The 17372-nt window shown below is 38.1% G+C and overlaps 1 protein-coding gene across 1 annotated transcript in view; it reads right to left on the bottom strand.

Moving 5' to 3' along the window:
• The window catches only part of LOC101738046 (cytoplasmic dynein 2 heavy chain 1), an 88851-nt gene that overhangs the window by 64139 nt on the left and 7340 nt on the right, over window positions 1-17372 (bottom strand). Inside the window, exons 12-24 of the mRNA XM_038014778.2 lie at window positions 16556-16774; window positions 15212-15397; window positions 14762-15036; window positions 14171-14323; window positions 13463-13675; window positions 12292-12544; window positions 10889-11032; window positions 10330-10535; window positions 7465-7580; window positions 6542-6687; window positions 3215-3382; window positions 1273-1431; window positions 560-687 (exon numbers count right to left, since the gene is read on the bottom strand). Coding sequence (XP_037870706.1) covers window positions 560-687; window positions 1273-1431; window positions 3215-3382; window positions 6542-6687; window positions 7465-7580; window positions 10330-10535; window positions 10889-11032; window positions 12292-12544; window positions 13463-13675; window positions 14171-14323; window positions 14762-15036; window positions 15212-15397; window positions 16556-16774 — 2366 coding nt within the window. The remainder of the gene's footprint in view (window positions 1-559; window positions 688-1272; window positions 1432-3214; window positions 3383-6541; window positions 6688-7464; window positions 7581-10329; window positions 10536-10888; window positions 11033-12291; window positions 12545-13462; window positions 13676-14170; window positions 14324-14761; window positions 15037-15211; window positions 15398-16555; window positions 16775-17372) is intronic.

Raw genomic sequence — 17372 nt, 5'->3', positions numbered from 1 at the left:
TGTTTTAATTTATTTCGAATAAATATGGAACCAATTACTAGTGTGCCTGATACTGTGAATGATCCACGTCTCAATTTTTCTAACGTCTAAAGGCTGTGTAGGTAGAGTACGAGTGACGCGTGGAGTACTTTTTTTTCTTACCTATTCTCCTGGTAGCTTAAGGGGCTATTCTAGCTACGTCCGGACGAATAGGAGGGCTCAACCTGAGAGAATTTGCCAACACTAGCCCTAGTAAGAGCAGTGATTTGCCGAGTCTACCACCGGATCGGAATCGCGACCCACTGAGAAGATCCGGCGAGAAACTCAGTTTCTTTTTTCTTTTTTTTCCTAGCTATTCTAGTAATGTCGAGGGATTATTCTAGATTCACCAAGCTAGTAGATGAGCTCACGGGGCTCAAACCGGAGTGTTGCTAACACTGACCCTAGCAAGAGCAGTGCTTCGCAGAATCTACCACCGGATCGGAATCGCGACCCACTGAGAAGATCCGGCGAGAAACTCAGTGGGCTGTGTCTGAGGGTTAATTTACTAAATTCAGTGGGCTACGCGTGGAGTACCTACCTGCGCTGCGCGTGGTGCGTGGCGCGGAGCACGTCGTGTGCGGCCCGCAGCCGCGCCTCCCACGGACCACACGCCTCGGGACTGCCGCCACCGCTCACTGAACATACTATCCACTGCTGTTCTTCCACCTGACAGCAACAATGTGTCATAATGACATTTCTACATCATAAATGGACCACCGAGCACTGATATTAAAATTATTTTCATAGTTACAAATCTTTTTAATCAATCCATAAATTATCAATCTATACTCTATGTACATTTTTATAAATGTGATTTTTTTGTTGTTGTTTGTATGTCCTTCTTTAAATTCGAAGCGAAGCCGTTGCTTCGTGATTGACATGACTTTTAAAGTTATACAAGTATTAGGTCAGGAGTCTAACATGGGCTACCTTTAATCCCGAAAAAAAAAAATTGTTTCCGCGGGAAGCTACACTGACATTTTTCCGTGACACGCAGGCGAAACCGTGGGTAACCACTAGTAAATCATTAATCACGAAATAAAAGTGATGACGATTTTTTACACCAATCAGAAAGAATGATGTCATATGTGACTAATCGCTGAGTATTTTTTATAAACAATTTTTGCCTCGTCTTTGTGTACTTGTGACTTTTTTTTTTGAAGTAGCCGTCTGTTAAATTTGTATATTTTTTTTAGTTCAGTTATTAAATTTAATTACCATTTCTGTATTTGAGGCTTAAAAAAAACAAACCTTATTCATTATCTCCTTGAAGTCTTTAATAATAGGTGTGGGTCGTTTTGTTTTGTCACTATAATATATGATAGACAGCCGAGCTCCGGCGTACCAAATCTCTAGTTCATTTAAAGCGCTTCGAATAGCTGATTCGCTCGTAGCTGTCGTGCAAATTTTCTGTTGAAACCATTGAATGAACACCTTAGACTCTTTAAGATCTTATAAAAAAAAAATTAACAATCATTTTTAAATTTCGAATGTTTTATAATAACTGTCAAATTGAAAGCACGTGTCAATTTTTACCAAACGTGACGGGGCGCTCATCAGGTACCGTAAAATGGGGCGATTCGGGACAAATTCCAACTTTATGAGCAATTTTAAGGTAGTTGTTGATGTATATAATGCTATATCAGGATCAAAATGATTGAGTCTTGGGGGCATCTTTGTTGTCTAATTTAAAATTATGCAACTAGCATTCCAGTTTAAGCAAAAAATGCAAAAATAGGTGTAATCCCTATTTACCCGAAAATTGCGGTTAATTGGGACGAAATGAGAAATTTGCTAGGGTTGGCACTACTTTTATTTTTATATATAGTTTTAATTTATTTATTTATTTAGTTGCAACAAGAAAGTGATCATCAATAAAAAAAATTGAAAAACTGACAAAGGTACATGGCAGACATCACCTCAATTATAGGTGCAATCGACAGTGCTGATATTTCTATCTGGGTTAAGAGATTAGGTGTGTCGGTTATTCCATGGATTAATCAGATGAATACCCCCACTCTGAACAAATATTAAATATTTTATTATGTATTACTTAGACATTTTTGTCCACCTTGAGATTTCATTGATCTTGTTACATGTCTCTGCAAAATCGACTTACTTATTTTAAATTGCTTATCTATTTCAACTAAAGACTTATTCCCAATTTCGCTTCGAATAAACCAGATTTTTACCAACAAATTTAAAAAATATTGTTATAACTACATAGACAACCCTACAAACCTGTACCTATTTATACTTAGGTCGTTTCCATTTCACGTATTGTCATCCCAATTGACCCCTTTTTCGTTGTCATTTGTACCTAAGCCGTCCCCAATATCCCCAAAAACAACAGATTTTTACATGTATTTTTATTTAATCAAATACATTAAAACCAATAACAACTGAGACTTACCTTTAATATATATACTGGTTCAAACACTAAATAACGTTTATAAATCATAGTCGTCTTCTATTATTATCAAATAAATAAAAGAGAGCAAAGTTTCTAGCACTAAAATAATTACCACCACAGGAAGTTAATTTGAAACGCGATTTTTTATAAGTTAGCAGCTATTATCATGCATATTCAGAGTTGTTTTGTGAAATTTCAACATTCTACTATTAAACTACAAAAAATGGAAGATTTTGCAACGAATATAAAACTTATATTGAGCGTCGAAAGATTTTCCCGGTTTTTTCCCGATTCGCCTTTCAATCCCTAATCGCCCCATTTTACCGGTACTTAAGGTTAAACGCTAAGAGCCCACAGAAGCCATAACTTGAATGTCTTTGACATAAGTTGAGACATCGTTCAAAACACACACTTTAAATTAGAAAAAAATATATATTCATTCACACTTTATTTCACTTTGGAAGTTGTTTGTGAATTCATAATAGGTACATAATTACTAACAAAGTTGGTACTTATTAACTACGTACCCTTGGCACTACCTGCCTGATCAGACAATACGATTGTCACAGATTGTTGCACCCTTCTTAGCTATTGGACTCAATTCTTTATTATTCACATAAATGTCATACAACAATGGTTTCCGTCATTGTCAAACCTAAAAATGTCCCTTTTTTGAATCGAATTTATATGTCATCTTTTAAGCGGGGTTGAAATTGTTTATGTAAATAAAAAGAGATCCTCGAAGTCATGATTATGGATGAAAGTGCCTTTAAATTTTACCTGCAACTTTTTTATATGTTTCTTAATATTCGCAGCGGCAATGAGGAAGTCTTTAACTTTCAACGTATCTGATTTCTTGTACTCCATCTCCAGTAAATTGAATACTTCGCGCCAATGACGGTCCGTGAAATCATTACCACGTAGATATTTCAACAGAGGTGTTATATCCTGTGTATCATTTAAATTACTTTTTTTTAAATCCACATAGAATTATTTTAAGCAAGATATTGGAAACAGCGTACTATTACAAAATTTCCTGGAACTTATACTACCTATTTACCTAATATGTTTCACCTACATGTATATTTCTATTTTACCTCGTCCTTTACTTAAAAATATTACTGATTGTAACCCTACTATCAGTAATATTGAGAGCCTTGAGAGCCCACATGGATAAGTACTAGGTACTACCCTGCCTATTTCTGCGGTGAAACAGTAATGCGTTTCGGTTTGAAGGGTAGAGCAGTCGTTATACTGTAAAACCTGAGACTTAGAACTCATGTCTTAAGGAGGGTCACGGCATTTTCGTTGATGAAGTCTATGGGCTCCGGTGACCACTTAACACTAGATGAGCCGTGCGGTCGTCCACCAATTTTAGCAATAATAATAATAATATATTTATATATAATATACATAATATATACGAGTAGTCTAACTATTCGTCTTCTTATTAGGTATTAAACTGATGAAAAAATATCATACATTTAATGATTGGCTGAATCATTTCTTGGAAGTAAAGACAAGGCACAATAAGGTCCGTGCATGATGTAATAGTTCTTTGAGTCCATACAGATACCTTACATTACTCTAAAGCCTCAGGTCAATATTAAGTCTTCACAAATGCTCCCAACTTCGGGTATAACTTTTATGTGTTCAACAGCATTCATAAAAGTGTTTGAAAATAACTTTATGGCTTGTGCATATTTGAGAGCCAGATGTTGATGACATTACTACGCGAACGCTCATTTGGTAACGCATATGTTTGTCATTAGACTATTAACAAAACGTATTCGTATATTATTAGAGTATGGAATCAAAATAGCATACGTTATGCATGTATTAAAATCATTACGTAATTAATATTCTCTTTGAATTTCAATAGATACAATGATTGAAAATATTTACGACTAATCTTTAAAAGAAATCTGTGAATTCATTAATAATTGCTTAGCATTCGATACGTCAGCACTTGGCAATTATCATAATTATTTATTGTCAAATAAAAAAATGTATTTAATATTTATCTTATGTCATGTGTTCTTATCTCAATTTTTTGTCGGGTATTACAATCTGTGCCCTTATTGTTTCGGTCCTAATTTTTTTTTTAAAAGCGATGATAATATGAAGAATGAGGCCGGCATTTTTTTACATTTAGATCGTAATTCAAAACAAATAGTGTTATTTGCTGGAGACCGAAATATGATCTAAGATATTGACATAGTAATATTATATTTATAAGAGTATGCTTGATCGACACCTTTGCCAAGTTATAACTGTTTATCTAGAACTTGCTAAACCGTTACAAACTATAGCTTAGCAAGGGGAAGAAAATATCCTCAGGTGGTCCATTACATTCTAAAATGTACCATATGTTCGTTACGACCACAGTTACCGATCGTCGACTTTTTTTTAATGATTGAAGGATTACTGGTGGCCCGGTGTCTTTTCCAGTTTCACAAAGACAGGTGGGCGAACAAAGGCCAGGAGGGAGGACCGTCTACTGCGTGTTGACCGTAGGATGATAAAACCTTCTAACGCATGGAGTCAGACAGACTGATCGAGTCTCTACTGGATGCCAATTACTGTCACTTGACATCAATATTTTATTAAATATTACGACTACACTCAATGGTTATTAACAGTAATTTAGGTACATTATCTATGTAAATATAATCAATATCGTTTTTACAACTATTTATGTGGAAGCTTATAATTGACCTTAACGTTCCCAATTAATCTCAAACTAGCTACACGTTTCAATCACATATTATTTATTGAATAAATATTTTTTAGCTACAATGGAAGATACAATCGTTTAATATATATTATACTAAGCGTTGACATGAATTGTTTTGTTACAAACAATACATTTTCTTTATACGACTTATGGTAATGCAACGCGCTTTAGTTTATACATCAATATTAACACCATCTCTTGTAAAATTATCTCTATGGGCTTCTCCACTTTACAGTAAAATGGCACAGTCATTTCTTGATCCATATCCGATCTTGTAGATCGAATGGTAAACAGTCGACGTCGCCCTAAACACGTCACTACGGACCCTCCCGATCAATTAACGGTGCTTTTAGGTACCTCAAGCACTGGTCACCGTTCTCGTCGAACTCGTCGCTTGCGACAAAGGGCTCAACGAGTGAATGGGTTAACCATAGACACGGCCCACTGAGTTTCTCGCCGGATCTTTTCAGTGGGTTGCCTTTCCGATCCGGTGGTAGATTCTGCGAAGCATTGCTCTTGCTAGGGTCCGTGTTAGCAACACTCCCGGTTTGAGCCCCGCGAGCTCACCTACGCGTCAAGGAGAAGCTGAAATAGCCTCTCGAGGCTATCAGCATAGGTAGAAAAAAAAATCTTGATAATGACTACTTTGTTACTGACTAATTGAGAAGCTTATTCATTGCTTATAAAAAATGTTCATTGTATTAAAAAAAAAAAACTCTTGAGAACACGTTTTAATTTTTTTTATTGCTTAAATGGGGAGATGAGCTCACAGCCCACCTGGTTTTAAGTGGTTACTGGAGCTCATAGACATCAACAACGTAAAGGCGCACCGTAAATGCTACAACGTAATTGAAATTACTAATGAAGTGAGGTATTCTGTTTGTAAAATAAGTCAAAGTACTTGCGAAGTCGAGATTTACGTGAGATCGTCAACCCATCTAAGCAATAAAAAAAAAAACACATGTGGCACTCGGAGACTGCCGCGGTAAAGCTATTGCATAGCATTTTTTATCAACTTTTGTAATTATAATTATAATAATTTAATATTAAAACAATAATAAAATAAGACCACGCTATATTTATAAACATTAACAAAAGCAAAAGATTAGCTGTCCCCTTCACACTCAAGCTAGACCGCGCGAGAGAGAGATGGGCAGACTTTTCATGATGCGCATGCAGTGTGACGTCACGCCTCACGCTTAATTACAAACACTACACAAGCGCAACGTGTGAATGTGTTGAACGCAAGCTACATGGTAGGCGGAGTGGAGTTGTTAGGTTTGATTTTCCTTACGGAATTTCTTGACTCGGTCGCCGCGCTCAAAGCTCGCGGTAAAAGCTTAAAAACAATAAACGATTGTTTATCTTACCGAATATCTATCAAGTTCTTGTTGTATGAACAATGTAACGACGGTGTATGGCTCCAAGCGTGTGCTCCATTTCGTCGTAAACTCGTCGAGTAAATGTAATTTCTTCTGAAATACTATCCAGCTTTGTTCGGCAATTGACTCGTATTCTATGACAAAACCAATCAATCACTCATTATTGTGATGTTCAATCGAATTTAATATTAAATTTAAATGAATACTAAAAGAAGGTAGTTAAGGTAAGCTGTTAGGTAGAGAGTGCTGGGGAGTCGTTTAGTAAGGTAGGACCCTAAAACTCCTTAGGCCCGCGGTCTGCTCCCAACATCTGCAGACCCTCAAGTTCCACATATCCAGCGCGCCCTCTAGGTGCGGGGACCTCGTAGGAGGTTCGACCTCCAACTCGAAAAAAAAAGTACATAGTTAGGGAGGTAGTTCATGAAGATCATTTTCGCTAATTTTTGAGTCAATATACTTTGTAACGTGAACACCGCGATTTGCCTTGAAACCCAAAATCAAAATGGCATACGCATTAATACACCAGGTGTTTTTTTTTTCATAGGAAAAAATTGCCGGATTCCCACCCGCGCGGCAGTATATGGGAGTTGAACCTCATTAAAAACTCCTACCGCTCACTGCCGGCGCCCTACCCCGGACAGCGGGACAGGGTTGAAGCAGAGCATATTACATCCATTCCGCCGAATATACCAGCTAACGGAACCTTCAATTTACCTACCATGACAGCGGCGCCGACCCGGGTGGGCTTGTTCTACCATAAGTACCTACTCCTACATCCAAATTAGTGGTAGAATTTGGTAAAAATGAGTTAGGCAAACGTTTATTAACAACACACCTCATGTCTTGCAGTAATCGAATTATGTAGGTTACGAACTTGTCTGCTCATCTAAAGTAATCAAAATGTCTCATACCTTCATTGAATTTTTCAAAAACAGTCCATAGTGTCTCGTAGTTTTCAAACAATTTGTCACCCTGTTGCCAGACGTCAGCAATATCTGTTTTCATATTGAATTTTTCGCACTCCTTCCTGTCAGTGAAACATTGTAAGCCTAATTACTTTGTTTATGCTATTCCAACTACGCCCGGTTTGGTAATACAGCTTGCGGACTCAATGTGAGAGAATTTGCTAGCACTAGCCCTAGCAAGAGCAGTGCTTCGCTGAATCTACCACTGGATTAGAATCCAAGGGCGGATCCAGCTTTGGTGCCAGGAGGGGGTCACATAGTCATGGTCAAGTCAAGAACTTATAATTTAAATTTGATAACAAAAGATACAAGTAAAAAGTAGGTATTTTAATAATGTACGTAAGTACTGTACTTAAAAATATTTATTCTTTATTGTACACTTGAAAAACTTAACACATAATAACTTGTACATATACACGTACATATTGTCATCTTCTCTTGAAGACATCCAGAGAAGCACTATCACGCCCGGAATGAGGCAGCTTATTTATATTCCATAACCGTGGTGAATGGTTTGTCATAACAGCTAGAGGTATGTCGAGGGGTATGACGCAAAACTCCGCAAAAGTGCTACGACAAGGGTTTCCAACAAACAAAATAGAAACAGACAAAATACTTATACCTAGTCAGGTCATAAATTCTGTCACATGTTTAATGTAAAATAATTGAAACAAGTTTATCCATTATGTAACCATTCATATACCAAAATGAACTTAACAAAACATAGATTCTTATGACACTAAAGTTTATTCAAAATGACCTCCGTGATTTTGAATACAGGCCTTCAATCTGCGCGGCCAGTCGTCTATCGCAGCACGAACGAGGTCCATGTCAATATCGGCGGCTGCCTTAATCAAGGATGCCTTGAGTGACTCCAAATTGGGATGAGGCTTTGAGCACGCCTTTTCCTCCAAGTGTTGCCATATCTTGTAATCTAACGGATTCAAATCTGGACTGGAGGAGGGCCAGTCTTCGTGCCGGATGAAGTCGATTTCACGCGCCGCCAGCCAGTCTTGTGTGCTCTTCGCTCTATGAGCTGGCGCCGAATCTTGTTGGAATACCCAGTGCCTATTATTGAACATGGTATGAGAAACAGGTTCCACAAGGTTCGTCAAGACTGTATTTTGATACACAACTGCATTCGTTTTTACACCTTTCTCACAAAAATGTACCTCTGTTAAGCCCCAATAAGAAACTCCCAACCATACTATGAGCGAGGATGGAAAATGAACTCGTTGGACACGCGGAATACGGTTGCTCGCTTCTTCACTATTGTGTGCGTACACCTTATCATTTTGTTTGTTGTAGCTCTCTTCTACGGTAAAAACTTTTTATCCGAAAAAAGAATTTCCCGATATTTTTTTCCCGCGTACCGCTTCAACAAAGCGCGGCATCTCTTCAGTCTCAGGTCCATTAGACGAGCATTCAAACGATGTCCTGTTTTTCTTCGATATGCCCGAAGCCCTAAGTCTTCATTTAACACCCTTTTCACCGTGGTTCTGCTTAACCCCATCTGAAGGGCCAACAGTTTCTGCTTACGTTTGGGATTTCTTTGAATTCGCGCCTTCACAGCTTTTATCACTGCTGGAGTCCTAACAGACCGAGGGCGACCACTTCTTGACCTGTCATCTACACTAGAGTCTTCATTGTATCGTTTGATGGTACGATAAACGAATCTTTTGGTTATATTCAAATTTTTCAGTATGTTAAAAATTTGAATTGGCGCGTAACCGCAACGATGCAACGCATAACTGCAACACGGTCTTCTTTAAGGATCCACTCCATATTTAAAAATGAGTAACATTCTAAAAGTATACATTTTTATTTTCATGAACAATTCGAATTTCGAATTCAATAAACTTTTTTGTGGCCAGCATTCTAAAAGAAAAGTTTTTACTGTGTGACAATACTTATGACCTGACTAGGTATTTAAATAACAAAATCAATTTTTCTTTTACGTCTTTTCCCGAAACGCGTTATTACGTCATTTACGTCAATGGGTACGTTTTTATGAACGTGGAGAAGTGCCAGTCCGGTTAGGCGATCTTCAACCATTGAAGATCTTAGCCACGATTTAAGTCTGCGCAACGTAGAGAAAGACCTAGACGTTACGTAGTCGACAAGCGCGCGCGAGTGCGGCGCGGTAAAATTCAAATTTTCGATGCGTTCGTTCCCAAACATTTGCCATCATACAAAGTTATTATATTATATTAAATTAATTAAGGAGCAATATAAGGAGCAACAATATATTGTGTCCTAAAATCATTATGTTCAATACGTGGTCCACCTAGGGACCAGCTCAGGGGGGGGTCATGACCCCCATGACCCCCCCCCTGGATCCGCCCTTGTTAGAATCGCGACCCACTGAGAAAAATACCACATAATAAAATTACTACACTGTAAGATTAGATCCGAGTTAGTCTGATATAAAATGTTTAACATGACGTTGCAACCAAAATGAAGTTTATTAAAATTACTTTTACGATTTGATCTCATGTTCATTATATTCAATTCAACATACTTTACTATTATGTGAATGATCATGCGTGACCACGAAAATATTAGCATTGTATACATATAGTATTCGAAAAATACGGACGGACAAACCCGTACGGATGAATAAAGCCATTATTTCAAGTAAGAGAAAACCGATATACTATACAAATGAAACTTAGATCTCGTATCCGAAGGTGAATAGCGGTATTCGTATTACGATGAAAACGGATTTCGTCAACCACTTAATACCAGGTGTGTCATGAGCTAATTAACTCATATATTATATAATAATGAAATAAATAAAACAAAGCTTACACGAGCTCTTCTCTATCGGTGATAAACTTTTTCCAACTAGCAATAGCTTCAAAAACGGTGCGACATCTGTCGGCCATTTCTTCGTAGTGTACATCGTGTGCCGCGTCTAAGCGAGCCTTGGATTGTGTCCAACGGGAGACAAACGCTTCGACGCTTGTGTTCAAGTTTTCCCATTCACCATTCAAACTGGCCTTTACAATTTCAGCCTAACGAAAACGGCCAAAAAAAAGAAAAGCAGAAAATGTTATCCATAGCTTGGCAATCTCACTCTTAAACACGGATAAACGGATTAACTGTCGCTAAACATTCGTATAAGCACTTGAAAAAATTCCGGCCGGACCTGCTTCAAGCATTATTTACAAGATGCAAAATGACCATATTGGACAATGCTAATTGGTGGACATAAACATAGGCAACTTGTGGACATTAAATGGATGAAGTATTATTTACGAGCTTGGCTTTATTATTTGTGAAAAATGTCATGTCTTACAAATCAAGTTTTAAAAATTTGCTAGTCCATGATATCTTTAATAAGATTAGTGTAAAGTTATTCTGTTACCTGATTTTCAAACATTTGTTGATGATTGAGCATGAGCTCCCGCGTCTTCTGCCACTCCTTGATAGTCCCGTCAATTGACGTATCACCGCCCCATGTCCGCAGCATGTTCCCTTTCTTTTTAAGAGCTGCAACTATCTTCTCCATCTGACAAGAGATTCTTTGGTTACACGGATTTTTGGATGAGTCTTTACCACCCCTCTGTAAATGCTTGAGACATTACCGGAACTAATATACATCACAAAGTTTATTCCGAGTTCTACTTTGAAATGGAGTTCAATCAATCAACTCTCAAATATAAAACAGTTTAGAACTTGGTGTTTTTCAACCGACTTTTTTTTTTAATAGCTATAGTCTGTTTTAGTGTTGCCAATAACAAAAAATGGAATTAACTTTTCCCATATTTACAAAAAACTATCAATAACGAAAAAATATATAAAATAAAATAAAAATATTATGTATTACTTCAACGAGTTCACAGCCCAGCTGGTGTTAGGTGCTTAGCAGAACTCATAGATATCAAAAACGTTAATTCTGCGACCAAACTTCAGACACGAGTTCTTAGTCTCAGTTCTATAATACAACGGCTACCGTTCAAACCGACCGTTCAAGAAGTCGTCATGGCCTAAGCGATAAGACGTCCGGTGCATTCGTGTTGAGCGATGCACCAGTGTTCAAATCTCAGGCGGGTACCAATTTTTCTAATGAAATACGTACTCAACAAATGTTCACGATTGACTTCCACGGTGAAGGAATAACATCGTGTAATAAAAATCAAACCCGCAAAATTATAATTTGCGTAATTACTGGTGGTAGGACCTCTTGTGAGTCCGCGCGGATAGGTACCACCACCCAGCCTATTTCTGCCGTGAAGCAGTAATGCGTTTCGGTTTGAAGGGTGGGGCAGCCGTTGTAACTATACTGAGACCCTTAGAACTTATATCTCAAGGTGGGTGACGCATTTCCGTTGTAGATGTCTATGGGCTCCAGTAACCATTTAACACCAGGTGAACTGTGAGCTCGTCCACCCATAAGCAATAAAAAAAAAAAAAACGAAACGCGGTACCAATTCGTCACAGAAATAAGCCGAGGAAACCACCCCACTTATCCGTGCGTGGGGTCCATAAGACGTCAGTAATTGCGCCGTTGATTAGTTTTTGCGAGTATAATTTTTATTACTCGATGTTATTCCTTCACAGTGGAAGTCATTCGTGAACAATGTGTTAGGTACGTATGTCATTGGAACAATTGGCACCTGTCTGGAAAATTCGAACATTAGCACACGTCTTTAGGTCACGACAAATTCAAATTTATTGAATCGATGCTTATGGTCGAATTTCGAGAACTGGACGAGCACTATTAAATACAAAATATATACATAATATTATTATATTAATATAAGTTACCTCGGGCATTTTTTCTTGCAAGGCGTGCTGTTTCGCACTCAGTTCGGTCAAATCTTTAGAGTTGTTTGGTAGCGTTTTATTGTTCAATATGACAGTGACATTGGCAACGAAAGCATCGACTTCCGAAGCATCAGTACGACAGCTAGTTTGAAGGGACGATATCAGACAAGCCCACAAGGTGCGCGCCTGTGCTTCAAACTCCCGCCGCAAGGTCGCCGTGCCCACCGACAACCATTCGATTTTCTCGTCGTCACTAGAAAATTACAATACTTGGCAACTCGGTATTCGTCAAAATAATTATCTATACTAATATATTATTATACTAATATTATAAAGCTGAAGAGTTTGTTTGTTTGAACGCGCTAATCTCAGGAACTACTGGTCTGGTGGAAAAAATCTTTCAGTGCTAGATAGCCCATTTATCGAGGAAGGCTATAGGCAATATAGCATCACGCTAAAAACAATACAAGCGGAGCACCAATAAAGAATGTTTCAAAATCGTTTTTTTTTCCCTTTTGAGAGCTTCCGCTGCGTGCGCGCAGAAACGGTTAAAGTTTCGCTAAAATAATGTATGACAGAATTGTTCCTCTTTAAAAGATCTAAAAAAAGATCCGCGACAGCATATGTCTATATGCTAAAGTTGCCTCATTATATATAACATTTTTTATGCTAACCAAATTTGTTCTAAAATAAAGCATTATTTGTGGACTATTCCACGCGGACGAAGTCGCGGGCAAAAGCTAGTTTATAAATAATTTCAACTAAATATAAATCTTTCTCACAGCTCTCTAAAGCTCGGTCGATGAATTCCACAAAAAAGGCTGAGATCGATGTACATTAAATTCTGTTATTGATTTAAGATATTCGAGCATGTGCTTTTCAAAACAAGTAATTATTTTTGTGTACTTGTATTTTAATACAGTCAACGCTATCTATTGCCTCAGTTCGGAAATTAAAGTTTTTTTACTAAATTCGTCGCATGATTGGTTTGAGTTATGTTTTCGGCATATTAAATTAATTGAAGTCCTGAATAACTCGTCATGTGATGTATGTCGCACAGTAAACTCGAATCATACTAGTCGAACTTGCGTAATAGTGTAACCAATCTGGTTCCAATCAACCAACAAGTAACTCGTAGTTTTAAAAAAAAATTTACACGTTCCCAACTTACAAGGTCATCTTGGCAACGGCTTGTCCATAGGCCTTGCAGGCTTTGAAGTTGAGCTCCCAGTGCTCGGGCTCGGCGAGCGAGTGCGTGCACAGCGCGCGCAGGTCGGGCACGCACGCCAGCGCCGCGCGCCGCGTCCACTGCCGCCCGCACTGCTCCAACGACGACAACACCTGCTCCAGTTTCTTCACGGCTTTGTTCCCTAGCCAGCTATGTCTGTACATTCAAGTTATACCTAATAGTAATGTACAAAGAGAGCCCTGCAAGTGATGATGAGAGATATTAAGAGATGCTTCCAAAACGTATCTTGTTCATTAATGATACGGAAACTATGGGATTAAAGTATCAAATTATTTGTGATTCGTTTTGATTTTCAAAGCTGCAATCTCATTTGTCTTAATGTTATTTGTTTATTTAAGAACCTACGGTAGAATTTACAGTAGAACATGTATAAAAATACTGAATATTAAATGTACTTTAACGGTAACTCTCTACTAACAATCCCGGCACGCATTGAATAAAGATTAACCAGAAAAATAAAACCATAGTGTTGTCTGCGGATTTCATGAGTCGCAGACGTAAGTTAATGCAATTTTTTTTTTGTATAACAGTAACAGTAGTGCCCTAAAATCCATGTCCCATCGATCTTCAAAACAGTCTAACTTGGAGAATATGAGCATTAGCTCGAGGCGATTATTATACAATACTTACTTATCTACGATATCGGCGAATATGGATTGTCTCTCGGTGATGTTATTCTGTACGCCGACGAACTGCGCCGGCAACGACACGAGTCGCCGCAGTTGATGGTAATGTTGGACGCGTATCTCCTCGATGGGCGGCTGTACTCGTATCTTGTGTCCGCTAAATGAAAATTAGGTTTATAGTACCATAGTGCAATATTACGAGAACAAGATCTGGTAGACAGCGGCTTGACTCTGCCCCTAGCATTGCTGACGTCCATGAGCGACGGTAACCACCATCAGGTAGGCCGTCTGCCCATAAATGCTATAAAAAAAAACAACAAAAGAAGATTTTTTTTTATTGCCCTTGTAGGCAGACGAGCATACGGCCCACCTAATGGTGAGTGGTTACCGTCGCCCATGGACTTCAGCAAAGCCAGGGGCAGAGCCAAGCCGCTGCCTACCGAGCCAAGCCGCTGCCTACCGTATAGATGAATGTATTTATAAAAAATAATTAAAAAGTACTACAATAATTCAACAGATGCACTGTTTGCAGTTTATTAACATTAATGTTACTTATGCAATGAGCAACTGTAGCTAATACTTAACATTTACTCACCGTAAGACCAAGTCAACTTTAATATGCGCAAAGTGTTTATCTAGTGAGAGCAACGTCTTTATATATTGGCACTCCAAGGCTTTATACAGTTGCCAGTCCCAATGTGATCTCCAAAGTTCAGTGTTTCTATAACCGTTCCCTTCTACCGTTTCTATGATACTACGAATGTCTTTGACCCCTTTCTTCCATTCAGACAGTTTTGCCAATAATTCGGTGTTGATTAGTTTCATAACTATTTCTTTGATGGCCATATGTTGGCTAGTCAAATAAGTGTTCTAGAAAGGAGAGAAAATTTCATGAAAAGTGACATTTCAGTAAAGAAACAGACCAAGATTTTTATTAAAAGATAAACTAGGTACGATAAGTTTAAATGGAAGAATAGATTTCATTGAAATGATAGTTCAATTTAATCATTTATGTAACTATGGTAAATCACTGATCCGGTTTTACCTGCCCTTCCAGCTTCAAGACCATCTTCTTAAGTTTTTCGGTGTAGTTCGCCAATTGTTCAACGTCGTCCCAGTACACGGTTTTCTGATCTTGCACTATGGCAGACAGGTCCAGAGCCGCTTGCAGCATCATGGGTTTAGTGGAGGGAATCATTCGTTCGCCCAACGTATTGTGAAATGAAGCCACCTAAAATTAAAAAGCTGATAGTGAAAATCCTATAACAAATAGTAAAAATCATGATTCATTTATACAAGTTTATAGAAACAGATTTAATGTGTCGCCATTGACTTTGGAGCGTCCCTAACTTATACTGCACTAGTGTATTCGAGCGGTGCGACTAACTATATAAAAAAAGGTGTAATATTTTGAGGAATGCACAAGGCTCCGTCTCATAAGTAATCGGTGTATTTTCTACGTGATATTTTACGCTTCGCGATCCCCACAGTCGCCACAAGTGTTAACCTCACTACCTTTACCAATACCTATAGTAGTAACACACAGATACAGCTCACTGAGTTTCTCGCCGGATATTCTCAGTGGATCGCGATTCCGAAACGATGGTAAACTCAGCGAAGCGTTTCTCTTGCTGGGGCAAATGTTATAGTAATCGGCACGAGTCGTGAGCTCTCGACAAAAGAGTGGAGGGTCGTCTGTGCATTGTACACGTAGGGTCAAAATAAATAGATTACTCATGTATATAATATATATTTTTATAATCAAACTAACCTCGTTCAATTTGGGATTTAAAAATGTATTAATACATAATTTTATACTAGTTTTGCCCGGGTTTTCGTCGTATAGTCAGAAATAACTCTATTATTAACGGACTTCCAAAAGGTTATCAATTCAGCCCTTTTTTTTTACGGTAGAGCAGGTAGGTCGTCGTTTTTTTCACCGCTAATTTGCGTGAACTCACCTTGGTGAAATGAGAATAGGCTATTGGTAATTAGATAGGAAAAAATCCTATAGTACAACAGGTTTTTAAGACTATAATATAATTTTTTTTAATTCCTTGATCTAAATATTATATATACATATATATATTTTAATGCTAGAAATTTATTATATATTTTAAGTGTCGACGTCCGGTATGTTTAGGAAACAGGTTGTCTCTCGACATAGGCCTCCTCTAATGTCTTCCACAAGTATATATATATATAATATTTAGATATAAGTATTGTAAATTTTAACAGCAATAAAGGCTAATTATTATTATTAATTCCTTGATAGACACATGATTGACGTCGACAATGTTAGGTAGACGGTCAAGCGAGCGCCTACTAAACTTCACGTAAATGTCTTCACGAGTGCAAGGCTTACAGATCAGCTAGTACGAGGAGGTACCTGCTGCAGGGCGCGCGCGTGCGCGAGGGCGGCGGGGGCTGCGGGCGGCGCGGGGAGGGCGGCGGGCGGCGCGAGTCCGAGCGCGGCGAGCGCGCGACCCTCCAGCTCGGCCCACACCAGCCGCGGGTTAAAATTCACTACCATCATCTTGTTCGGCCCGCTGAACTCCACTACAGGCTTGTCGGTGGACATTTGAAGCGAACCGTTCTTTGCTTGAGCCTGTAAACCACCCATTAGTGTCTAAATTACTTTTGTGTTTCTACAATTTGAATATGCAATTTCGAAAAGGGCACATCTCTGAAAATGTAAAAATGTTCAGGAAATGAAAAAAAGATTATTTTCTAAAGCAGTGTAAAATTTATAATATTAACTTTTGAGATATATTTTAGTGTTAATTAGCAATTGAAAATTACTGGAATTATTATAAAATGGGTGTAGGTAAGCCTCAAAACTATATGTATATGAAAAAACGAATATGACAAAATATGCGACATGTGCCCTTTTCGAAATTGCGTATTAAATTATATTAATTCCAAACTGTTAACTACTGTAGCTGTTAGCTTTTTGAATCGAACATTCACTGTTACCGCGGGACATAAATTTATAATTAACTAGCTGTACCCGTCCGCTTCGCTGGGCATTTAAAATTAACATTACTATTTCTCACCCCCACAAACATTCTCATCATTAACTCCCCCGCAACTGGTGTAGGGAGTTCAATACTTATATAAACATTAGCTTATCCATTAAGCACATGTATTTTCTACATGGATACCAAGTTTCAAGTCAATCAGATGCATGGTTCAGTAGTTATAAC

Source organism: Bombyx mori, chromosome 13 (assembly GCF_030269925.1).
Source record: "Bombyx mori chromosome 13, ASM3026992v2".
Lineage (NCBI taxonomy): Eukaryota > Metazoa > Arthropoda > Insecta > Lepidoptera > Bombycidae > Bombyx > Bombyx mori.
Note: the sequence above shows the minus strand (reverse complement) of the source record. Positions and strands in the feature narration are given on the sequence as shown.